The sequence below is a fragment of the Plasmopara halstedii genome, assembly GCF_900000015.1.
Source record: "Plasmopara halstedii genome assembly, contig: Scaffold_350, whole genome shotgun sequence".
In the NCBI taxonomy this organism is placed as follows: domain Eukaryota; phylum Oomycota; class Peronosporomycetes; order Peronosporales; family Peronosporaceae; genus Plasmopara; species Plasmopara halstedii.
This window is the reverse complement of record NW_020187271.1, coordinates 759,813-784,284: the sequence shown is the minus strand read 5'-3', so window position 1 is coordinate 784,284 and position 24,472 is coordinate 759,813. Positions and strand designations below refer to the sequence as shown.

At 42.3% G+C, this 24,472-nt stretch overlaps 7 protein-coding genes across 7 annotated transcripts in view; 5 read left to right on the top strand and 2 right to left on the bottom strand.

Annotated features, from left to right (window-relative positions):
- Positions 1-1,698: 1,698 nt before the first annotated feature.
- PHALS_09210 (uncharacterized protein) lies at positions 1,699-2,384 on the top strand (the record flags this gene model as incomplete). The annotated part of the gene is made up of 5 exons (XM_024724669.1): positions 1,699-1,739; positions 1,874-1,905; positions 1,968-2,023; positions 2,120-2,199; positions 2,264-2,384. The coding sequence occupies 5 exons, from the start codon at positions 1,699-1,701 to the stop codon at positions 2,382-2,384; spliced, it is 330 nt and encodes a 109-aa protein (XP_024575523.1).
- Positions 2,385-2,681: 297 nt separating this feature from the next.
- PHALS_09209 (serine protease trypsin-like protein) lies at positions 2,682-4,262 on the bottom strand (the record flags this gene model as incomplete). Its single annotated transcript, XM_024724668.1, has 3 exons — positions 2,682-2,752; positions 2,816-2,914; positions 3,893-4,262. The coding sequence occupies 3 exons, from the start codon at positions 4,260-4,262 to the stop codon at positions 2,682-2,684; spliced, it is 540 nt and encodes a 179-aa protein (XP_024575522.1).
- A 9,477-nt stretch (positions 4,263-13,739) lies between these two features.
- On the top strand, positions 13,740-15,164 carry PHALS_09208 (serine protease trypsin-like protein; the record flags this gene model as incomplete). The annotated part of the gene is made up of 1 exon (XM_024724667.1): positions 13,740-15,164. One exon carries the CDS (start codon positions 13,740-13,742, stop codon positions 15,162-15,164), a length of 1,425 nt encoding a protein of 474 aa, XP_024575521.1.
- Positions 15,165-16,003: 839 nt separating this feature from the next.
- On the top strand, positions 16,004-18,249 carry PHALS_09207 (choline transporter-like protein; the record flags this gene model as incomplete). The annotated part of the gene is made up of 7 exons (XM_024724666.1): positions 16,004-16,502; positions 16,572-16,642; positions 16,708-17,550; positions 17,604-17,702; positions 17,762-17,896; positions 17,971-18,042; positions 18,100-18,249. The coding sequence occupies 7 exons, from the start codon at positions 16,004-16,006 to the stop codon at positions 18,247-18,249; spliced, it is 1,869 nt and encodes a 622-aa protein (XP_024575520.1).
- A 305-nt stretch (positions 18,250-18,554) lies between these two features.
- Positions 18,555-21,008, top strand: PHALS_09206 (Membrane trafficking and cell signaling protein HRS, contains VHS and FYVE domains; the record flags this gene model as incomplete). The annotated part of the gene is made up of 1 exon (XM_024724665.1): positions 18,555-21,008. The coding sequence occupies one exon, from the start codon at positions 18,555-18,557 to the stop codon at positions 21,006-21,008; it is 2,454 nt and encodes an 817-aa protein (XP_024575519.1).
- A 64-nt stretch (positions 21,009-21,072) lies between these two features.
- PHALS_09205 (Cytochrome P450) lies at positions 21,073-23,818 on the bottom strand (the record flags this gene model as incomplete). Its single annotated transcript, XM_024724664.1, has 4 exons — positions 21,073-21,101; positions 21,173-21,177; positions 21,254-22,320; positions 22,376-23,818. The coding sequence occupies 4 exons, from the start codon at positions 23,816-23,818 to the stop codon at positions 21,073-21,075; spliced, it is 2,544 nt and encodes an 847-aa protein (XP_024575518.1).
- Positions 23,819-24,163: 345 nt separating this feature from the next.
- PHALS_09204 (FOG: Zn-finger) overlaps positions 24,164-24,472 on the top strand; it is a gene marked incomplete at both ends in the record, with an annotated part of 1,552 nt that continues 1,243 nt past the window's right edge. The window contains one exon of the mRNA XM_024724663.1: positions 24,164-24,281. Within this exon, the coding sequence (XP_024575517.1) occupies positions 24,164-24,281 (118 nt within the window). The remainder of the gene's footprint in view (positions 24,282-24,472) is intronic.

Here is a 24,472-nt window from a genome sequence, read left to right as displayed (position 1 = left end):
GATTCCAAACTCGGGGCCTGCATTCTTTGTCGGAAAGGCTAGCGGCAACTCACGAATAGTGCATATTCACTAAAAGCTAAATACACCAACCATGCCAGTGCAGTATCAATTTGTATCGAGAATGAGCTACGATATAGTATGACCGCGTGCAACTTCAAATTTAGATATAAGCTTAACGTGACCAAGTGGTATCACCAGTACTCAGACAAAGATGGTCTAGAATTAGCTAGTAAGCCCCGAGGGCTGTTTGACCAGCTAGCAACATTCAGCATGACATTTGCTCTGCCGCTTGCAGCTCTCAATTGCATTTTCCATGTGCTACTAATATAAATTTAGAAGCTTACTAACGGCGTCATGTTTCTTAGCATAGATAAGTGAGTGACGCCGGTAAAGCAGTCTCTGCCCAAAAAAGGGCAACTCCAATGTTTACTGGGTGCTGCCTTGGTACACCTGTGTGAGGATTCACTCCAGTCTGACGCAGGAGGTATCAATCTTCTTCTTACTATTTGACAAAATTGTGATTCCTGGTGGTAGCCGTAGTTCAAACGAACATGCTTACATTGCGGAAACACATAAATAAAAGGTATGTTGTTCCGCCACGCCATCATCGATTACAATTGTTGTTTCTGGATGATGGTATTGCTAGCGAGTAAGCTGAAGCCCTTCCAAACTATAAGGCCGCTGCAACGTTGGAAATCTGGAGCTTATGTTGAACGTTACGTCAGACGATCTCGTCCACTGAATGCAGTGGACGAGATCGTCTGACGTAACGTTCATTTACTGCAAACAGTTTGAATTTATAAGAATGAACTTGTGTTTAGCGGATGACTTTGTGCCCGGTCCCATAATTTCCCGGGCAGTAATAATGTGCTTCTAGCGTTGTGCGCTTCGGCAGCTGCTGACTGGGAGATAATAGGTGCTCAAACTCGAGAGCTTTTTTCTTTGACAAAACAGACAAGCGATCCTTGAATACTAATAAATATGGTATCATTGAAGCATCAATCTTGGTAGCTTCTAACAGACCCGTGGCAGCATATTGTGAATTTAACTCACCATGAATACTAAAAACATGATCTCATTGCAGCATCAGTAACGGTGGCTTCTGTCCGCTGCTCGAGACCGGTGGTTGCATATTGTGCATGAATTCAGCTCATTTTAAAAAAGGCGTAGTCTTGCAGTTGTTGCACTTAGATATTCCAATAGGACTTTACCATAAGATTGGCACTTTCCATCGAACACACGATTTTGAGTTTGCTCAAAAGATCAAATACGGAACAGCTGGCAAACATCTACTGAAATTCGGTAAGCTGTTTAGAATCGTAAGCACCGCCTTAAATAATGATACATTTTATCGAAACTAATAGCTTCGCCTTCAGTGTGAGCATGTGGTGGATAATCTAAACATTTAGGCTGTTCTGATCTACTAAAGAGCGGGTTGTAGCCACCGACAGCGAATTTCTTGGTCTCCAGCTTGATAATATGTATATTTTTTATCACCACAACTGCATTCTATCCGCTCCTACCACATCGCAATTCCAGCTTTATTCTTAGATAACAGTAAAACAATATCGGAGTTAATCCCTTCATACCAGAAATCGAGAATGATCACAACAGATGACATAAATTCACTGTGTTGGTGCTCTCATCACTTCTATACATGTGCTTACTCGTCAATGTGCAAGTAGCTAGGGTCATACTATGCCACAATTCACTCACCCTTGCTCAACTTTTGAAAGAAGGTAAGCTGGTCAAGATCATCCAGACTCATAGTCCCTTAATGCTCAACATTGCATCCCTTGATTATGCCTACAAATTTGCCATTGGATCTCCGGAAACGCCATACAAACCCTTCTTGACGGAAATAATGGGATAGGAACAACCCCAACTATCGTCAGCAAAAGCATAGTTGAGTACTCGTTTGCGTATGGCGATGAGAATTTTAAAGTTTTGGGATTGACATTGAGAAGAAGGCGAGGACCTCTTTGCTAAAAATGATGTCAATGACATGCTGGGCGTCTTCTTGGTAAATGCTTTGGCATTGGGGATTACAGTCCTTCAGTTTTATATCATAACTTTCGAGATTTGGATGACAATTCTCCTTGGTGTTGCTGATCCGCAGGGGACCAGGCGTCAGCCAGCTCCTGTGTGCCAGTGGCTACTGAGGAATCATGCCCGTCGTCGGCGGAGGTGGAAATCCTAGTAAGTAGGATTGGTAAGAAAGCCCATTAATTCTGTTGCTAAAATAGCTTTTCCTTTGAAATAGTGTTGCACATTCGAATACCCATCAGCCCAGATATATAGATTCAGCTTCAGTCTGTCTTTGCAAGAAGGTCATCGATGCTATGATACAATCGATTTCACAAATTCACACTTTGAATGAATGACAAGAGATTTGATATAAAATTGAGCGCATAGATCTTAAAGTATATGATTCAGTGTATCATTGTTTCGCTTAAGCAAACAATTGAGCAGGTTTGTACTCGCGAAATCGTCTAGCAATCGGTAAATTGTCGCAAATGACAAATCAAAAATGCATACGTAAATAATCAATGATTGATCTTACATCGAATGTTAAGATTGATTGATATTGTTTACTATCATCATCGCTCATCACCTACACAATAAAATTGTTTGTATGCTCGCATTTTGGCAACCTCGCACATGTTGTAGCAGCCAAACAGTTAAGCCTCAAAGTTTTTCTTCAAACGGTTAGCTGGAGCTACTATTCCGGAAGAATTGTCTAGCGTTGTGGCTTTGAGCCGAATACATAAAATTTAGTTGTCGCTTACTTTCTGCTTAGATCAGCTTCTCTTACCATCGTTCTTCTCAAAAAAGAGCAGATACACCACTTTATTGCATACTGGTATTGCTGAATGTCTGAATACAGAGTGCATGTGATTTTGAAGATCATGATCTACCCACGTTTGGCACATATTCAACTTACTGTTGTTTTGTATGACTTGATAGTGTATGAAATTCATTGTTTATGAAAGCTGTACTGGTGGCCCAAAAAAGAGGGAAGTCCAGCATAGCCCTCGGCGACATTTATCTCGAAATCCATCGTGTCTTAAACAACTGTATGAGAATAACAGCTTTTCAAATGCCGATGCTACTTGAGAAATGTATTTTGCAATGTTTTAATGACAAAATCAAGTTGAGAGCCAAGATAAACTTTATAACGTGTAAATGCAAAGTCTCCGTTTTTGTGATAAAGTGCCCGGACATTGCTGTCTCATAATTACTTCTGTTTTGCACACCGATTGGAACGCAGTGTTAATCTGCTTAGTGATCGAGAATTTGTTGTATATTCACATGCAACACTTTGATCCCAGAACTATGAGTTTCTTAGAACGTCTCTGAACGTCCGTAAAGTTTAAGTTAACCTTTTTTCTATGACCACAGAAAATGAATAAAAAAATCAGCGTTCTGCGGAGCCCTCAATCAGATGCGTTCAGCATCGTGAGATTCTTACACAGACTCATCTCTGAATTGGATATAAGGGTTCTATGCACCTCAGCATGGTAAAGCAGTTTCGGTGAAGCTTTGTTTTCAGTGTTTGCCTTACCAGAATTAGAGCAAGTAAAGTGTTCGCCAAGCACTTCTTCACGTAGAAAAGCTACAAGTAAAAATCCCTATATTCGCGTCATCAGTTGATCATTATTATCGAAGTAGAATGACAAAAGTAATCTCAGAGCCGATTGGAAATTATTGAATGAACTATTATTCTTCTTTCATACTCATCTTGAAAAGAAAAGCGAGCAGTGACTTATTTGTTTTGCCGTCTAATACTAACTGAATTGACACTGTTGAGAACCGGCACAGATGATAGACTCGAGCCAATCGATAGCGATGGAAACACGAAAGTAAGTGGATGGCACTCCATTCTGCGTACCGCAGAGGACACTAACGCTTGAAAGAGCAATGAGAATGTCGTCATCGTCTCCTGAGCCCATCTCTTTGATAAGTGGACTGCCATTGTCACCATCACATGTATCCCTGCCAAGAATACCACCAGCACACATGAATAAATCACTCAAGCCATCGTACAATCGAGCGCACTCTTCATTATTCCATACGGAAACCTTAAGAGCTTGCAGTTCCTCCAATATAGGACCATCAGGGGTGCTCTTCCCCCAGCCCAGGACCGTCGATGACATCCCAATAATAATGTCTGATTCATCCCTCTTTACAAGCTTGACGGGTTTAAACTTACTAGGCGTCCCCAATGTCAACAGAGCGAAGTCGAAGGCATCGCCGTCCATTTCATGATACGTGTGGTTTTGGACCGACACAACCTTGATTTGTTCACCATCGCTAGTGCCTTCGACGACATGCGAGCCCGCTGACACAAAGAGTGGGGTTTGTTCGCTATGACCCGCTGCACATGTTGCCGTAGCAAGGGCATGCGTCGATGAGTGCAGAAGTTTTTACCAGAAGGTGTGCTACGAAGGCCGCAAGTGTACGTTTTCGTTCCAATTGGGACAACTGTCCCTCCGGTAATTAAGTGTCGCGAAGTGTGATCAGCGGTGGCAGCAATGCCCGAGATAGCCAGTGATATAGCAGCAATTGCGGTGGTAATTTTCATCAGTGGGTAGACCGTTGGGTTTGGAGCTCTTGAGTGAAAAGAGGTAATTTTTAAAATGCTTTACTGCGTCCAAAATACTTGATCGACTGTCAGCTATCGCAAGGTAGCAATGTATTTTCTTATGCCTAGGAGAGATGCTAAAGTATGTTTATAGACTTTCCAAAGATTTATTTCGTGAAAGATCTGTTAAGTGATTAAAGGAATGATGAGTAGATGAGGTAAATTTTATCACGACTCAATGCTTCTACGCCGACGAAACAGTGATTCGTACAATAACTGTCTATAGTTGAAGAAAAGTGTAGAGCAGACAAGCTCAGAGACCGCGAGAATGAGGGCAGCAGGACTCAGCCCGAAGAGCTCCGTGCTCTTATGTTCGCCATCGGGTAATTGAGAAAAGGCACCATTTTAATTAGAAGTTACTTTGGATAGTCACACAATCGCAAGAAGGTGGTATCTTCATTCATAAGCGGAGGTGTCGGCATAGCTATCAGGAGATAGTCTACAAGTACAAATCGATCATTCCATAAGTGACCGCCTGATAGACCCCATCTCACGATGATCATGCGCACAAAGCAGTCAGTAGAAGCTACAGGAGAGCTGGCAGACCATATCAACAGGTATTCGATCTCCTTCAACCGGTTCATTTACAAATCGTCGTCGATATTCAGCAAGAATTGCAGGTTCAATGTCGAATTGAGGTATTAAGAGTAAAGTATACAACACACAGGTAGAGAATATGGATGATGCGACGAGTTCAAAGTCAAAGTGATTCTGGCTCGCTAACTCCACGTTAACAGCGCATGAACGATGGGTATGACACAGTAAATACGTGTATGTGAGCTAAAGTTAAACGAAACTTCCAATGTTTGTCATCTGTAATAATAATTAACCCTGCTTGATTATAACGGAAATGCTGTGCACTTAACACAGAGAAAGATTTGACTTTACGAGAACGGGTCAGCTTAAACCCCGTGCGCGTCGCTCATCTTGATCTGGAGCCTTTTCTAAGTAATTTGGCTTAGTTTGCGCCCGTACATTTTGCATCAACTATATGCAAAAAGAATGCTCTACGCAATGCATAGCGTGAGGCCAGCAGGTATTGTTTGCTAAGAAAGGACAAGATGAAGTCACCAAATTTGTACCTGAGGAGCAACTGAGCTCATCCTTCGTCGCGAAGTAGTCCATTATTAAGGACACTCGCAGATCACTGAGTGCAGTAAGTGGAATAGCTTTTCACAACGATTCTGAAAGAAATTGTTAGCGTAATATAATCACGTGGTGATAACAGAGCAACCATGCGAGTTGCACTTGGATTCAAGGAGGATACCGGGAATGACTTGGTGCTACACACGAATTGCCGCTTAAATAGAACAACCCGACTGCATGGACAATTCCTTCGGTGGAAAAGCAAAACCGGGCTTGGTGGTGAGAGTAGATCTTTTTACTTGGCGTCGATTTTCACTGCTAGATAGGCTTGCCGCATGTGACGAATGCATGTGATAAGCCAAATGCAGTAACATTTCGACACAAATGCTGATTTTGGCAAGGATTAACAACAGACCTTTATTATTGGCTGCACTTTCTTCAATATCCGTTGTTGATGTTTGTTGTACGCTACTTCTGAGTGACAATTAGTTGGTGTATATGATATACTGCTTCTGAGTGACAGTAATGCTCCAACGGGGTTGCCGCGCACTTTGCGCATGAAAGTTTTTTAATTCTCAACGACTGTATTAATTAACTCATAGAGATTGGACTCGTGCACTTTTATCGGGAGCAACGACGAGGACCATCATGGAAACTAGGACTCTTAGTTCGCCCTGGTAGGTCAAGAGTATATATATCTAGAATGAACTGTATTGATGTTCGTACTAGCTACATACATTTAACTACAACTCATATCAAAACTGCTCTCATTGAATAATATGCAGCTAGCAGGCGTGTACAACGAGTCTTCCCTTAAGGAGTCACGTCTCTCTATAATACCGTTTCTATATCATTACAGGTAATTAACTGTCTAGTGTATGTCCATTTCGTACAATAACACCGGCCTGTTAGAAATGCAGGTTTACTGCATGTGCATGTACACAAGACTACAGTACTTGCCTCGTCATTCCCCATTGATATGTGAGCCAAATTAAGAACCACACCAAGTTTGTCGGGCTTTGACACCGAGCCTGGAATTTAAATCTTCTAACGACCTTGGTCTTCCGAGCGTACTTTCACCGGCATTGTCCTCCCGCACACAAAATTAAATGAATCAACGAGCCTCGTTTCGAAGCGGAGTCTTCGCGACCAAAGAACCAATTTTTGGGGGTGGAGATGCTCGATGTAAATGGTCCTAGTGAGTCTTCCAGTTCTGGTCGAACACCTCTGCCCTCACCCGGCGATACATTGCTTTGATGTATCCCATGGAGATATCCCTGCTGCACGAATCTCTGCCTCGGTTCTCCTTTCCATCGGCAGAAAGTGTTGCAACCCTGCCTTGGAGCTCATATCGATGTCCAACTAGTGACCAACGGGCCGAACCTGGCTCACCGAATCAATCTAAATCAACTGCACGCAAGTGTGTGCCAGCTCTTGCCCAAATTATAACGCCGCGACCACCAAATTTAGTCTCCTAAAGATGCTCACCATGCTGACGCGGAGCTCCTATTAGCTTATGCAAGGGGGATTTTGGCTCGCACCAAGCACAAAACGAGCACGATTAGCAGGTTATTGCAACCCAGCAGTAATAAGTGTCCTTAGAACAGCAATATACGGGAATACAGTTTACTTAATGAGGAATTAATCTTGGATTTTAGAAGCTGGTAATACATCCGTTGAATATGATTCAGCTTGCGCACTGGGCAAGAAAAATACATTTTTAATCCGTACTAAGTCTTCCGAACCAGTTTTGGCAAAGCGGATATGTCTGTCTGGAGCGAAATTTCAATGTTTCAGCGCAGACGAGTTGTGAAAAAAGGTTGAGATGCATTGCATAAACACCAACAGAAGTATGTCTGTAAGTGATTCATTAAAAGGAAATGCTGAAGACGTCACAAAAGTCGAGTTGACAACCACCCATCTCATGACCCTACTAGTGCAATCCCACTCGTCTCTTTATGACAGCTAAATAATATCGACCATGGATCCTAATAATTGGAAGTTGATTTTCTGTTGTGCTTTGGGAGTGCGGTGCGGCGTGTGATGTTGCCACTTCACTGAAAGCGATAAAGGCTGAGGGTGCGTTAGGTAGATCGTAAGCGACCAGGACACGAGGGAAATCTTATCAAAGCAGAGCGCAAATATCCCACGAGTCTTTAGACTGAGAGTGAGCATTCCATTTCACCAGTTATTGGCTACAGCCCCGGTGTACTCATCGATCCACCAAAAGCTTCGCGTTAAAAAGAAACGCCTATGCTCATCGATCAGTGCTGGCGGAGGTCGGCCCTCTTGCCACCAGCTATTGTATTCTCATTCCGAGAGACACAGCATAAGTCTGGAGCCGAGATACACCAGATCTCGATATGCCTTGAGCTTGTCCATTGCACTGCCTGGCGTGAGGCCTTCCAGCCACGTCGCTAATTTGAAGCAGATGGAACTCGGTAACAGATAGTAGCAGAGACGTTGCTTTGTCTCCAATAGAGCAAGTTGCGCCCGACTCGCTCGGATAAGCGGGGTAGTGGTATGCCTTCAAGATGCCCACATAATACGGTCAAATTTCTCTGTATCCCGTCTTTGCTACGGCCGTGAATGGTCGAATATGACGCAAACACAAGTGATTCCTACAGACCAAAAATACTGCATGACGCTGTGGGTTGCTTACGTTCTATTAAGCATTTTGCATTTATTTGTTTGCAGCCATTTCACCGTGCATCCAGCGGATGAGGATCAATAGCATTTCATCAGCGCAGCGCATGTTGTGTCTGGCCGGTATGCTGTTGTATTCGCTCATTAATTGACTAGATTACCAGACAGCTCAGAATCAGGTCTACGCAAAAGTGCACATGCCACATTAAACCGACATATTTCATAGAGGATGACAAGATGGATACCTTTACTCACCAAAGATAGCATTGATACGATTTGCTGGCAACACCGCTGAGTAAAACATCACATGTTGTGCATTAGTTCTAAATGGCAGGGAGTCAATAGGGTGCCTCCTGAAGCTGATGAGACCATACTTAAAGAAGCTACTTATCATACATCGGGTGCTTCTTTTTTGCCGGTTGGAACCATCATAATTCGTTGCAATCTTACTTTCATGTTAACTGACGTTTGCTATAACTAAAGCGCAGTCTCTCCAAAGGCTGAAGCATTACGAGGGACCCAAAATGACCGATCAGGATTCAAAACAGCCAGAATCGGTGCGCACTTGATAAAACTATGGCACGCCACATCCGCTGCAACTTAACACTGTCTGGCGTTGATTTGGAGAAGTTTGACGAGGCTCGTGCCATGTTGGTTTGGTTTGCTCTATGGTTGTGCATACAGTTGGCTAGGCCAAACACTTTCTGGTAAAATACAGTGGCCAATCTACAATAGCGTTATCTTTGCGAGATCTGCCGACAACCTTTTCTTCTTAATAGGGCAGACTTTGCTTCCCAATAGAGTAGCCAGATTTCGCCCACGCCAAAGTGATACTTGTCTATATTTTCGAATCGCTTATTGACGCGCATACACTTGAGCACTGTTCTCAAATTTCTAAAGTGGTTTTACATGAGCTTTGCACGACTATGGACAATATTTCGTTGAAATAAGCTTGCATTTCGCTACATTTTGGCTCGAACGATTGTGTCAGCCGATTACCGAACGTGGCTGGAGCAGCAGACAACCCTGTGGCATAATAGCCACTTTCAGTAAGTAACATTTGCCAAAATGAGAGAAGAAACTTCGTTTCTTGTTATGAGGCAACTATTCTAGTCGTCCCAGTCAGGTGTATTGAGCATAATGCAATAGACTGGGGCAGTTCTGCAACACATTCTTTCCAGGAATCGATGTTTGTGCCTCAAAACATTGTTGCATTGAACTTAATGTAACTATGCGCGATTCGCCAATCGCTGCTAGCCAAAGAAAATCGAAGCCAACTGGGACTCACTTCATCCGCCAAACTCGTTTCGAAAAAAATCATCTTTGTCTTCAAGCTGCTCGTCTGATCCGGGCCAACTATTGTGACACCATACTAAGGCCCCAGGAATCAGATTTAGTAATATGATCAGCTGGGCAACACGAGAGACGGGTTCCTTGCATCCACGTGTTATATCCTTATAACAAGGGATGAAAATAAACCACACAATCTGTGATGATAGCTGTATTGCTTCTCGCGTTTTGTACTTTGCAAGTTTGCAACAAAAGACTCGTCTGCGTCAGATAGCGAGCTTACCATTTCAAGATGCTCACCGTATTGCCATACTTTGCGCAGAACGAAATTTTTTGCCAGCAATAAAGAGGGGAGACTTATTTCGTCTCCGATTCCCCAATACTTCAATCACGAGCCAAATCTTATGAAGTTTTACTGCTCCACTCGGTGGCCCCACGGTATGTTCGACTTAGCAGTACCGTCAAATCGCCACAAGGATGGATCAATCTTAACGATTTGAGCCTAATTCTTTTAAGCAAGCTTACAATTGCTAGTCTTAACCGGCGCTTACACATAAGACCGCGACACAAATTTGCGCTCACTCGTCTCCACTAGCTATCAAACAGGCGCTTAAATCTAAATTCGCAGGTAACACGTTCCAACACTTTTTAACATTTCGGGAACCACGACGTACCTTTGCGTATTCTCGGCTCAGTTGATACACACTCGGGAGAATGCGACACAGGATCTCTTCCTCCTGTCTTATCCTGAATCTCGCGTCTCACTGCCGCGTCTATCTCGCGAGCTTTCTAAACTGTGGTCAACGCCATCGTTGCTCATCAAATTGGACAAGGTCACGCCCCGAATCGAAAATATCGTAGCTCCGTATTCACACGGATAGCGCTTCTTTTCTCAAATAATTTCGGGCCCATGAACTTTCGAATCACCACTGGGAGTGAAGTGCTTAGCACCAAATGTCGACGGCATCCAGTCGATTTGTGGCTTATGGTTTCCAATCCACGCCATGCATAGGATGGCTTCATATATCTAGTAAGGGTTCAGGGCGAAACTGGGTTCTACGCTATCAAAGTCTTCTCATTTCACAGGATTTGCAACCTGTCCTGCTGATAGCCAGAGGATCGGTGTATCCGACTGCAGCATTTTAGACTACTATTTACAGCTATGGGTCTTACGCATTCGCACGATGCTTTCAGCTTAGTCAGTGCCTTCCTAATGTTTATGAAGCCCAAGACGATAGTTTTGACAGACAACAACCCTTGGCTAACATCCCCCGAGGTTTGCTTGTTTAATCCAACTTCCCATTAATCTCGATCCCAAAAGGCAAATTACAACTCCCGGCTCTTCGCAACGAGATCGCCGAGCGGTGCATGGCAGCTCGATCTTTTGTAAAGCAGAATAAAGAGAGAAGGAGATACGCAGGACGCAGATGTTCGATATTACCAAAGATGTAAAATCCGCTTGTACCACGGAGTATTAGTATGACTCGGGTCTATCTTCTCTCGTGTGTCATAGATCTTCCGTCTTCTGTACTTTAGAAATCCATTGCGCCACGTGACACGATTCTTATACTTCATCTCTAATGCGACACCCACTGCTTTGACAAAAATGTGGGTGAACGCGGAAAGATCGAAACAACCTACATCTGTTATGAGACCCCCCATGAAGATAGTAGCTGCTTCAACTTCCAATTAAAGGCCTGCTACCATCGAGTCGATGCAAATTTGTACCTCTTGGGCATGATATCTGATTCTCTCCTTCCGGCAAAATGTTTAAGCGCGCATGGTATGTCTGGTAAGACGAAGCGGACGCCTGCGACATTGGTCACTTCAAATCGTCTCATACCACAAGTATCTCTAACATAGGATACTGCACCCCCGTATACTATTTTCATGCGCGACCTCCCAACTTCGGGCCGCTAGTGTCGCGCGCTGTTGATTTCTCTGTAATATGGCTAAGAATATGACTGAGTATCTTACATCAAAAATTCAAAGCGATTATACCCGCCACGGTTTGGAAGCTTAAGATCTGCGGCCTCGTGCTCGGTATCGGGAGGTTTAATCGATTATTTCTCGCCAGCGCATCGTATGAGTTTGTGGGTTTTCCAGGCGTTCCGTCACTTCGTTCGGCACTTGCGATGCCAATTTCCCGAACCTATTAGGAACCAAAATCGACAAGAACTTGTTTAGCTGATCCATCTGTCATGGGGAAAGACCGTTTCGCGTTCCATCCTCGTTGATGATATAGTCTTCTCATGTCTCGGTCGTGGGATTGACTACAAGTGCTACCATGTACAACAGACAACATACACTCTATGTAAAAAAGCTTTGGCTCACAGTGTTCTTGTTATTAAACGCACAGGGTTTGGGTCCGTGTGCTCTTACAAGGAGCGTAACTGAGAGCAGCTAAGATTACTGACACTAGCGAGTGATATTCCGCTAACAGCGGTGAACTAGCTTGTTTTGTTATTAAGCATATATCGTATTAAGTCTGATAGCGAATACATACGTTCTTTTATTCGTTATTATCAAACGTCGCGCTTACGTGCACCTCAGACCGAGTTCCGTTCAACCAATCCTGTGGTGCAGTGGAATGCTGTTCACTTCAGAACCGGGAGGTTCCGGGCCGGGTAGAGCGGGATTAAAGTGTAATGTATAAAACCCTACAACACGAGCTTAACATGCTTACACGATTTCTAAAAAGGGGTGACGTCCTAAAATTAATCAGACCGAGTTCCATAAATTTCATAAATACTGAAAATCCGGTATTTTCAAAAAGTCACAATTGCACCAATTTGTCCTCAATACAATCGTATCATTTGTGTACACAAGATTACAAAACTCGATCCCGTTACACCGTGCACGTTGCCCAGAAGAAGCTTTAATTCAGACAGCCCCCTTGAACAACGCGCAGATTTTGAGCTTGTACGCTTCATTTAGACAAGTATTAAAGTACTTCTTCTATTTCCAAAGGATATTGTTCAACAATAAAACTATATTTGCTACTTAATGTGAGGCTATGTCTTTTAAACCTCCCCTTTACTCAAGTCTTATCGGAAGTGTTGAACAATCATACAAACATGCACAATTGAACAAAAGTGCACATTTAAGCAACGAAGTAACATCTTGATCCGGTACATACTCTTACAATATTCTTCCTAGTTATTGAAACCCCGGGTTTACATTGACCGCTACCGAGGTTTCAAGGAGACTACGAGAAACAATGCACCGCAAATTCGGGACTCAAATATTTAGGATTCAGTTAAATAAAAAGACCTATCTTTCGAATATTAATATCATTATTTAGAGTTTTGACTCCAAACACAAAATCCTGTGTCGATCGTAAATGTAAAGGAAGACATGTACTAACCTGATAACAAACGTCGTTAATCGTAGAGTTTTATATAGAGCAGATGTAACGTTTTCAGCTCACATAGAACGATTTGCAGAGAAAAGGAGTTGGTAGCTTCAAGTGACGAAAGGATGATCATGACTTATCATTTGAATACAAAATCTCGATTGAGACTGTAAAGGACTATGCACTTTTTTTTGATCGTTTTAAAAACGATCAACTACTTGCAATGAAAGCAAAGACAGATAGCAGAGAAGTGTACTACCTCAAATCAGCATTAACTTGCATACACGTGGTGAAAACTTCCCTGAAAATGTAGTGGTAAGCCTCAGTAGTTGGATCGAAATACGATAGTAACCACATACTTTACGATACATAACGTTCGTTTGTCAATCTCATTTTAAATCTTACGAATAGTCGACTGAATCTTCAGATTAGATCATGATACGCCCAAGCTGAAAAATAAACTTATTGTTAGTTGAAACGTTCTGCCGATCTCATTTTGAATCCTACAAGTGGTCAATTTAATCATCAGATTTTAACTTTGTAGCGACGTTATGTCTGTAGCGCCAACTTTGAAAATTCCTACGTTCTGTGTATACCATTGAAGGTCTCACTTTCGTGTTTTATCAACTCAAGTATCTGAAGCTCTGAAGTGTTTTCGTATCATTTTCAATTTCTCCTCGTATTGCTTAACGCACTACAAACTTCGCGCTTGACTCCATGAAGTTTACATCCACAATTTCTGCAGCTTCGATAGCAATCTCAGGCGTTGTCGCTAACGCCGATCATGCCTCCCGACAGTTGATTATCGGTGGAAAAGTCGTTGAAATCAACACAAAGACATATACGACATGCCTTCGGTCCAAACCTGACGCAGATTGCTACTGCGCTGGTGCTTTAGTCTCTCATCGGCACGTGCTCACATCGGCAATGTGTGGAGCTTATCAACCAGATGGCATTGGACCTTATTTTGTCACCGTAGGTGCGCATTCTATGAGAGTCGCGACTGAAGGTGAACATTTTAAGGTCGTGCAAGTGCAGAATCATACAAAACATGACGTTGTGAATGGTAGCTACGATCTTGCTCTATTGACTTTAGATCGTCCATGTACTATTCCACCCATTGAGCTCGCAAAGCAGGATGACTCGGATATCAAACCTGGTATGTGGACGAAGGTCATGGGTTGGGGTCTTACAAGCTATCCCGGTGAATACTCGAATGAGCTACGTAGTCTTGATGTTGAGGTCTGGTCAGACGCTCAATGCATGGAATTTTTCCAACTTGATGAGTCATACGTTTGCAGTGGTGGGTTTAAGGGCATTGGACCTTGCGACGGTGATCTTGGTGGACCACTTATTCTAGAACAGAAGAAAACAGACCCAAATGGACCAGATTTACCTGATATTCTTATTGGAATCTCCAGTTGGGGTTACGGCTGTGCTGAAGGGTCACCAGATTATAACTCTCGTATCTCGACGTCTGTTGATTGGATTACATCAGTAATTGGTAATGTCACATGTGCAGACGGGACTCCAGCACAAAACGCATTGCCGAACCCTGGAAACGCAGTGCAGAATCCAGGCGACGTGGTACAGAACCCAGGCGATGCAATGCAGAACCCAGACAATTTGTTGCAGAATCCAGACAAATCGGCGCAGAACCCAGACAACGTTGTGCAGAACCCAGACAATGTCATGCAGAACCCAGACAACTCCGTGCAAAACCCAGACAATGCCGTGCAACACCCAGACAATGCCGTGCAAAATCCAGAGAACATGGTGCAGCATCCAGAGAATGGAGAGCAGAACCCAGAAAACACTGTGCAGACCCCAGAAAATGCAGTTCAGAACCCAGAAAACACCGTGCAAAACCCAGAGAATGCGACGTCAAACCCAGGAAACGTGGAGCAGATGCCGAATCCAGGAAACGTGGAGCAGATGCCGAATCCAGGAAATGTGGAGCAGATGCCGAACGTCGAGAACACGCAGCAGATGCCAAACGTAGAGAACGCGCCGAATTCAGAGAACACGCAGCAGATGCCGAACTCAGAGAACGTGGTGCAGAGTCCAGGGGACACGGGAAACATCGGGCAGAATTTCGGGGAATCGACGCATCCGTCGGGAGAAAAACCGGGACTTGTCTAAAATGTATTTGGTATAACTACTGAATTTGATTACGTGGACTATTTGATTTTCAAAAAACAAATTTGTGTTTGTCAGTCGAATAAACCTTAACCATTTTCCTAATTTTTTTTGCAACCTTGAGGATCAGATCCCGATTTAGGTTTGTGACCTCTTCTAAGGAAAGTGGGTCAGAATGATCATGGATAACCCGACGTCAAGTTATCAATCAGTACGGCACTATTATTAACAAAGTATGACTATCTACTGTGGTCAGACAAACTTCATTGACTCATGATTCTATGTAAAGTACTAGAGGTTACTGTTTTCCGATCAAATTATTATATTACGCTTGTAGTCCTAAGCCACAAAACTCATGTTTGACTGAACCCTTATCTTTTTTTGGGCATCTGTCTTAGTTTTTGATACGAATCATGACTCTGTCCTCTGTTCAGCACTAGATTATTGTGCCGTACACATAAGGGTGCTAGAGAGCGAACATCCAATCGAAATAGCTAGTTTCTACTCATATTGTACTCAGTGCGTTGCCTTTATGGATGGAAATGCCCAAGCCTCAAGTATGCTTCTTCCATCTTTCCTACCATTTCTATGGACTCTAGCAATCCGATATTCTACTCTGCTAGTATGCTAAAATCTTGGTACATTACGAATCCACAAGTAAAGGGGAAGTTAAATCACAATTTAGGTTTATCAATTAAGCTTTCCAATATCTTACCATCAAATCGCATTTGGGTAATGTACACAGTTTAAAAATTAAATCTTTAAATTGGATTTAATTTTAAAAATTACAATTTCATGAAACCATCGACAAAAAGATCTTGGCGCAATCCAATAATCGCAGCATGGGAAGTAACGAGCTCAGTGAACGAAAGCCTCTACTAAGTCCTGGCACACGTACTGCTGCTGCACTATCTCCAAGCACAGGAAGCACTTCCGCATTTTTACGTCGTTCTATCCACAATGGTCAAGAGCCCAAGCGCCAGTGTACAGACATTCTCTTTCTTGGGTGCTTTGCGACATATTGGATTGGAATGATTGCCCTTGCTATTACAGCATTGTCGCACGAAAGTAGCAGTACATTTGCACAAGAAATTGAAAGTGGAGTTGATTTTCAAGGACAAACATGTGGAAAACATCATTTTGTGTATTTTCCAGATTTTCCAAAAAATCCAGATTTTGGCGTTTGTGTTGAGCATTGTCCTCAAACAACTGGAGAGCATATAACGCTACATTTGCCTGTCGAGTCACATAAGCGAGTGAATGGATCGCACGAGATGCAGCAAGTGCATTTCACATCGTACGCGACGCATCGATGGGCGTATGTTTGTGCACCGGCCAAAGGTATTTAAAACAAAAAAATATTCTTAAAATGAGATCAAATGTTTATAAACAATTTAAATTTTTCTGTAGTCAATTCGGATCAAGTGATGATTCGCCAATTACAAGACACTTTAGGACGGTTTGTGGGTGCACTTGGTAATGTACGAACAAAGATTGTACGATTCGTTTGCTTATCGTACACCTTATTAATATTCGATGTTTATAGTGTTGGCAGGTTTTGCTAATTGGCACTGCAATCTCCATGTCTACGGCCGCAATTTATCTCGTTCTATTACGTTATTGTGGTTGTATTAGTGTCTTTATGTCCACTTTGGCCATTGAAACGACACTTGCATACAGCAGTTATCGTCTTTTGCGTACAGCTTCCGATTCGCAGTCGTACGAAAACGATCCTGTTATGCTCAGTTCTCTTCAAATCAGTGCTGTTGTCATGTGTTGCGCCGCCATCTTGTTCTTGCTCTTTGCTATTATCAACATGTCGCGTTTATTACTCGCAGGAGCATTTATCTCGCATGCTGCACGAGCTTTATCGCAATTTAAGCGACTGTTCATCCTTCCATTTATCTCTTACGTATTGCTTTTACTGCTCTTTGGTTGGGGACTATTCGTTACAGTTTCTCTCTTTGGAGCAGGAGAAACATCGACGCGAATTGCTACAATTTCTGCCACTTCTCCAACTTCAATCCAAGTAGTCATTGAATCATTTCAAGTGAGTACAAAGTTACGTTGGCTCTTTTTGTTTCATTTGTGGGGGATGTACTGGTCAGTGAACTTTATTTTAGCTATTGGAGAAATGATTACAGCAATTGTTATCTCGTTGTGGTATTTTGCCCCGGAAAATCGCATTACTGGATTTAAAGAGTTTGAAATGACAGATCCCGTGTCCTATGCAGCTCAATTGACAATTAAATATCACTTGGGTACATTAGCCTTGAGCTCAAGTTCGGTTGCATTAGTCGAACACATTCGTACTTTTTTCTTGTACCTTGAAAACAAGAACGAATATGATGCGAATGCAATTACAAAATTTGCAGCCAAGTGTTGTTGTGTACGTTTCAATGATTTGTATCTTTCATGTTTTATCTGACAAAATCATTACAGTGTTGCAGCTATTGCTTTCGATATTGTTTAAAATATATTTGTAAAGAAGCAGTGTATGTGAGTGCAATCCAATGTACGGATTTCTACACTTCGGGAAAGGTACATTTGAATTTCAATCATAGCTTTGTGTTTCTATCTAATGACTTTTGACTTGTTAGTTGGCATACACGTTGATATCTTCAAATTTAATTCGAGTTGGAGCATTGAGTCGAATTGGTCATGCATCGGTACTTCTCGGGAAACTTATTGTATGTACGACAACATGTCTGATCGCATGGATTCTTCTAAGTGATGTACGTAACTTTTCGAATTGAGGATTTGATATTTATTTAGATTGACTATTTCTACTCTTTGTGATAATTGAAAGGCTCCATCACCCGTTCTACCGCTTGTAGCTGTGATGCTTTTTTCTTACAGTGTAGCGCACGCTTTTTTGACGGTAAGTTTGAATTTAATAGAAATGAATTATACAAAATCTAACGTAATATTGTATTAGATTTACGAGACAACCATTAACATGCTCCTTATGTGCTTTACATTGGATGAAAACCTGCATGGTGGTCGCGGTAATTCAATCCATGCGTCGGCACCACTGATACAATCGATAAATGATCACTTACGACCTAAATGGCAGACGGTTTTGTAAGACTTTGTTCATTGCTATTTTTCTTAATAAAACTTTGATTTAATCTAAATTTGAAAATAATTTACCGTTAATCATGTGTAACACATGGGTTCACAAATGGAATCCTTTCTGAATACAAATTTCAAAATCTACTGAGTTACGTGAGGTTACGTTCTGAACACCATGTGCAACACTGTTCCTTGCAGTGAGATTGTGGAGCTACATCCGTTACGTTCTCAGAGCGTATCAGCTGTCCCCTCTTGAGGAATCCATCGAGTTCTTCAAATTCTCTAGTACTCTATAGTAACCTCCTCATTCTCACATCAATGGAGACATCTCCACGACGCTCGCAGTTGGCGCAGCAACTAGATGGAACCGACATCGCTAGCATTCCACATTCCAAGTCCGAATCGGCTTTACAATTACCACAAATTAGTGGATCGGACCTTAATGTGGACATGACACCGCGAGCACAATCAATCTACAGCATTAAAGATGAAATGTCACGCATTGCGTCGTGCTCGTCGCTTTCTAGTAGCAAGAATGAAGCCACTACAGCTTCTTTGCGTCGACAAACAACAGTATCTACTCGAGCTTTTAATCCATTGCGAGGAGATTCTACCTTAAAGATATTCCTCCCAAACGACAATTTAGCGCTGAAAGCTATTTTGTCACCCAAGAATACACCATGGTCATCAGCTGATGAAGTTCACGCCACTTCATCGTCTACTTTATTTGACAAAATTCTTTTTCGTAATAGTTTACCAACAACACTGACATCAATCCAATCTTCAGGAAGTGTTAACGAAGACGAGATCGAAGGGAATAATATTGTAATTATGAATCCACATCTTCCACCACCACCATTTGCTAACATGTATGCTTGTGAATCGTGTCGAGAAGATATTGGATCACTTTTATCCAAAGGTCGGCATCATTGTCGAAATTGTGGTGGCTCCTTTTGTGCTAATTGTTCAACAAAGGTCATTAACATTCCATATCATGCATATCTTACACGTGGAGAATTACGTGTATGTGACGGTTGTTTTCATCGCATTCGAAATTTTCACAAGCAAGTGAAGAGCACTAGTGTGACGTGGGGTGGTCTACATCCTCCATCTATTGCCGATTTGGTCCTCATATTTGAGTTGGCGGACGATGAAGCACCAGTTTCAATCTTTAATTGTGCATTGTTTGTTGAGACGACACCATATTATGGCCATCTCATACTAACACGCAAACGATTGTGCTTCCAGAGTTACGTGGATGAAAAGACACTTAAAGTCGCGTACGCACAAATTCTCTCGCTATTAAAACCGCAGTTTTACTATATCAACGGTCTACAGGTCAAGACACAAGAAAAAGAAACATTCTTTCTCGCCGAGTTTAACGGTTTACGAGATACGTGTTTTCTACGACTTGATCAACTCATTCGGGCTTTTCAAGAAGCGAGTAAACGTAAGAGCACAGTGCCTGGAACATTACCGAGTCAAACGCAACTTCGTCAAGAGGCACTTGATCGTAGACGTTCATATAAAATATTCTCTGAGCATCTTGTCTCGACGATTGCAAATGGTAATTCGACATTGAACCCACCGTTGTCATCTTCGTCTCCTATTTCAACGGTTGGATTTATTGATGTCGATGAAGATAAAGATGTGCCGTTAAGTAACACTTTTGATGAAGATGGTCATCTTGATGATGGTAAATCAACTGCAAGCGACGAAGAACCGTTTGAACCATTGCCATCAGATCCGTTGTTGGATAAAATGACCGTGTTGCTGGATTGCGACTTGCGTGCGGATGTCAAACGTGTGTTTGAGTTGTTGTGGAACGATGGCCCGGGACAAGAATTCTTACAATCAAATTTAGAGAAGGCTCGTGACATTGACATTGACATTGGATCTTGGCAACCACTTGACAAGAATAACACGAAAAATATTCAAAATGGATTTGAGATCTCAAAAGAGAACGACTACACATTGTTTCGCATTGTACGATCGCTTCACCCTCCAAAGACGTCATTTCCAGGTCTTCCACCATATGCAGGATGTACTCGAACTCAGCGCTTTCGTTTGGATACAACCACAAATGGTGGTGTGAAATGGGATCGATTTGTCATTACAGACCTGAATCGAATGAGCAAAATCCCATTTAGCGACTATTTTGAAGTTGAAATGCGCTATGTGTTTACTCGCGATGGAAACAATTATTGTCATGTTCAAGTGGGTTTAGTCGTGAATTTTCTTAAAGCAACGTGGTTTAAATCTCAGATCAATTCTTCAACGAGGTCGGAATCAAAAGAGGCTATTGAGGCTTGGGCAAAGCAGGCAATTGAATTTCTAGAGTCTCAAAGACATCGCGTCATTCTGCCTCCTCCACAGCTTGAAGATTGCTCTTCGATAGCACAAATTTACGAAGAAGTAAAAAATGAAACAAAAGGTGACAATCAAGAGATTTCTGAATCTGCTATTACAGAAAGCTGTTTGACTTCGCAAAATGTGAGCACAGATGACAGAGCATTGACATCTGCAAGGTCAAATGGTGTAGATTTTGTTCAATCGCCTCGAGTATTTGTATCACAGTTGCTTTTCATGGGTCTATTGTTTTATGGTCTCGTGCTCTTACGTGGACAACAGACACAAATGCAGCAACTATTGGATGCAACGACGAAATTGCTGGAACATATCCAAGGACAGCAAACAATGATGCAAACGCAGATTAGGATGATGCAGCAAACGTGTGATATTTCGGCTATAGAAGCTGCGACCAAGACGTGAAGAGCGAATCTTAATGCGTTTACCAGCAGTACCATCTGATTTGAATACTGACTGATAATATAGACTAGTTCTTGTCGAAGTCTTCAGAAAAAGCTAAAGTTCATGCAGCATACTTGAATTCAGTAATCTGGGTAGGCAAAACATACATGACTTGATGTAATTACCAAAGCTGAGGATCGTCTAGCGTTCAGTCTGTCGAAAGCTCAACCTTTGGTTCCGTTTTAAGCTTGATTTCTGGCTCCGACTTCACGCAATCTTCCGTGGCACCATCAGAAGCTTTCGTTGTTTTTGCTTTTGATCGTGTTGGAATCACTCGTATCGGATGAGTTTCTATAGAAGTTGCAGGTGGTACATACGTCGATGAATCAGCAATTAATGTCTTCCGTCTCTTTTCCGTCTGTTTGCTTTGAGCCTCTGTTTTCCGCTTCACGGACCTCGTTTCTTTCTTTGATTTGCTCTTCCTTTTATTCTTTTCTCCACTTGGTTTCTTGATCATCAATTCACTCATGAGCGATTCAAAAGCCGACGGATTCTCACACTTCAGTAATACCGTTCGTCGCTCCAGATCCTTTGCTTCTTTATCTAACTGTTGTTCATATTCCTCTCGTCTCTTCGTCGCTTTCAACTTGGAGACTTCAGATCGCTTTCTCAGCAACGCTCGTTTCGCCATTTTTAATCTTCCTACTTGGTTCACAAATACAGCATACGTCTCTTGTTTCTGTTTCTTTGACGTTGAAAGTCGAGAAGTACTTGACAAGACTTTTAATTTCTTTCGTATAGCTCTCTCTAATGATTTTGGACCACGTATCACATTTCCAGTGCACACGTGACACTTGCGACTAGCAGCCTTTTTGTTTTTTCGCTGAGATTTTGAAAAGCTAGATCTTGGCAGCATTCCGAGACAGCTTTTACAATCCAGCATTTCGGCTTGAGTCTCAATGAGAAGAGGATAGCCAGACGTACTGCAGCGCTTTGTTGTGGTATTGATAAGCTCAGATTTGATGTCACGCTTGAGATTATCATGATTGATGTCGCCTGCAGACTCAACGACTGGAACTTCTGTTTTAACACTAGGCAAAGTCTCAACATTTGGAACTTCAGTCTTAACAATAGGCAACGTCTCAATGACTGGAACTTTAGTGTTAATAGTAGGCAATGCAGCGGTAGTAAACTCTTCAACAAGTGGTTCACGCTTGATGTCTATTTCTTCATAAAGAAAATTGTCTTGGCTTTCCGTTGAGCTCCCATCATCTGAGACGTACGTTGAATTCATGGCTAGAATTTCGTTAAGAAAATTTGGTCGACACAAATACTTTTCAAAATATATAAATTAAGTCATGTGACTATTCTATATAAACACCGCATACTATGGACGCAAGGACAGTCTTGATCTCTTTTAATGCGATGTTACCACCCACACAAGAACGTGGACCTCCTAAGAAAGCATTAAACTTGTAGCTGGAGACAGGACGCAATTTCCCACTTGTTCTGTCGATCCAACGTTGAGGTCGAAACTCTGCACAATCCGAACCCCAAACATCTTCTCGTCGAGCCATCGTGTATAGATCCATCATTACTTCCATTCCCTTTGCAACAAATGTACCATCACTAAGCACTGTATCACATGTAGCTCGACGTCGAATGAATGGATAGACAGGATACAAACGTAGTGTCTCTTTCACTACTGCATCAAGACGCACGACGGAATGTACATCTTGACACTTTTCTCTTGCAACGTTAAGGTCGATACGAATCTTGTCTTGCTCCTCAACATGATGTGTGAGACATTCTAGACACTTTGTCAATGTCTGTGCAGTCGAATCTCTTGCTGCTACCACTAGACTTAGCACATAATTTGCTAAAAAGTTCGCATCTTTTGAAAGCTTGCTGCTGCATTTCTGACTTAAGATATCGAGAATACACTCACATTGATTACGAATACGTGTGCCGTGATTCCTCTTCTTTGCATTAACAGCATCTGACGTGATAGCACTCAAAACATCGACGCTGTGACGAAGTGCAGCTTCACTGCCGACATTGAAGAGTCGCTCGAGCTTCCACATAATCATAGGACGAGTTCTGCGTTCAGCGATACACCGTTCAATGTCTTCAAGAGCATCTTCAAACTCACTGGTCTTTTGGAGTCCAAAACCCAATTCTATAAACACTTTCGTTGCAAATTGTCGCATCAGCTTTGATACGACGTTACTGTCAAGATTCGTGTCGTCAAGATTCTTCAAAAGCCATTGAAGGTGCTGCTTCACAATTTCAGTCACTCGTTTGCTTAATAGAGGTGAGCTCACTACACTCGTTGCAAGCCAACGCTGTATCTTTGCAGACGAACGAAAGCTATCAGTACCTACTTCTACAATAGCTTTACCATGCACGTCGTGCACTAGACCCTCTGCTTTGCTGTCAAGTTTGTCAAACTGCATTGCAAATGTTCGTTGAATATCCTCGAAAGCTAATGGAGAGGTTAAAATCATCACGTCGGGACGTCCTGAACGTTGCAATAGCCACGGCTTGCCATGAAATCGTAAGGATAATGAGACCATCCATTCATAAAACGCTGCTGAGCCTTCCTTCAATCGTTTTTCCACGCATTTGACACGAGGTATTGTCAGATTTGATGATCGATTCAGCTGATTTTGCTCACCACGAGGAGGTTTCGGAATACTTGTCCAGCTTAATTGTCGTTGCCGACCTTGACGCATAGCCCAGAATACAACAAGTGCTAGTGTGCTACTTAGCAATGAAGTTGGTGAGATAGGAACAAGTTTATGCGGGTGAAGAAGGGCATTGAGCGTCATTTTAAAAATTACAGAATGAGCGACTATCGACAAGAAGAACAGCTTCAACTTTGAGGTCGTTGCGTACTAACGCTGGCCGTTATAGACTAAACGACGTCATATAATTGAAGCGAGTTGTCTACTTTCTGCTTTAGATGATATAAAGGGCATGTGACGTGCCATTTATGGCTGTAACGTCTCTTAAGGCTGAATAATCTGTGACGTGTGTGTGATTTAGGGGTCATTATGACTTGGACACTAGAAGCGAAGCTATCATTACAATACAATATATTTGAATAATGTAAGGAAGATGAACAAAGGACATGGATATATGAACGCTGCTCCTCCACTCCAAGAGCTCCGACAATGACAGAACTGGCAACGACGCAGTGTACTGTCGGATTGCAGCAAGATGAAAAGTCGCGTATGGCTACGACACGATCTGTAAAACTTCGTCAACATCGTGTTCTTACTCTTGGTGATGGTAATTTTTCATATTCATTGGCACTGGCGAAACAGTACAAGAATCGACGGAATGAAATATCACTCCAATTGACTGCGACTTCTTATGATAGTTACAACGAACTTATAACGAAGTACCCCGATTCTAAACGCATCTGCGCTCAATTAAAGGAAATGGGCGCACTGGTCTTGCATCGTGTTGACGCTACAAAT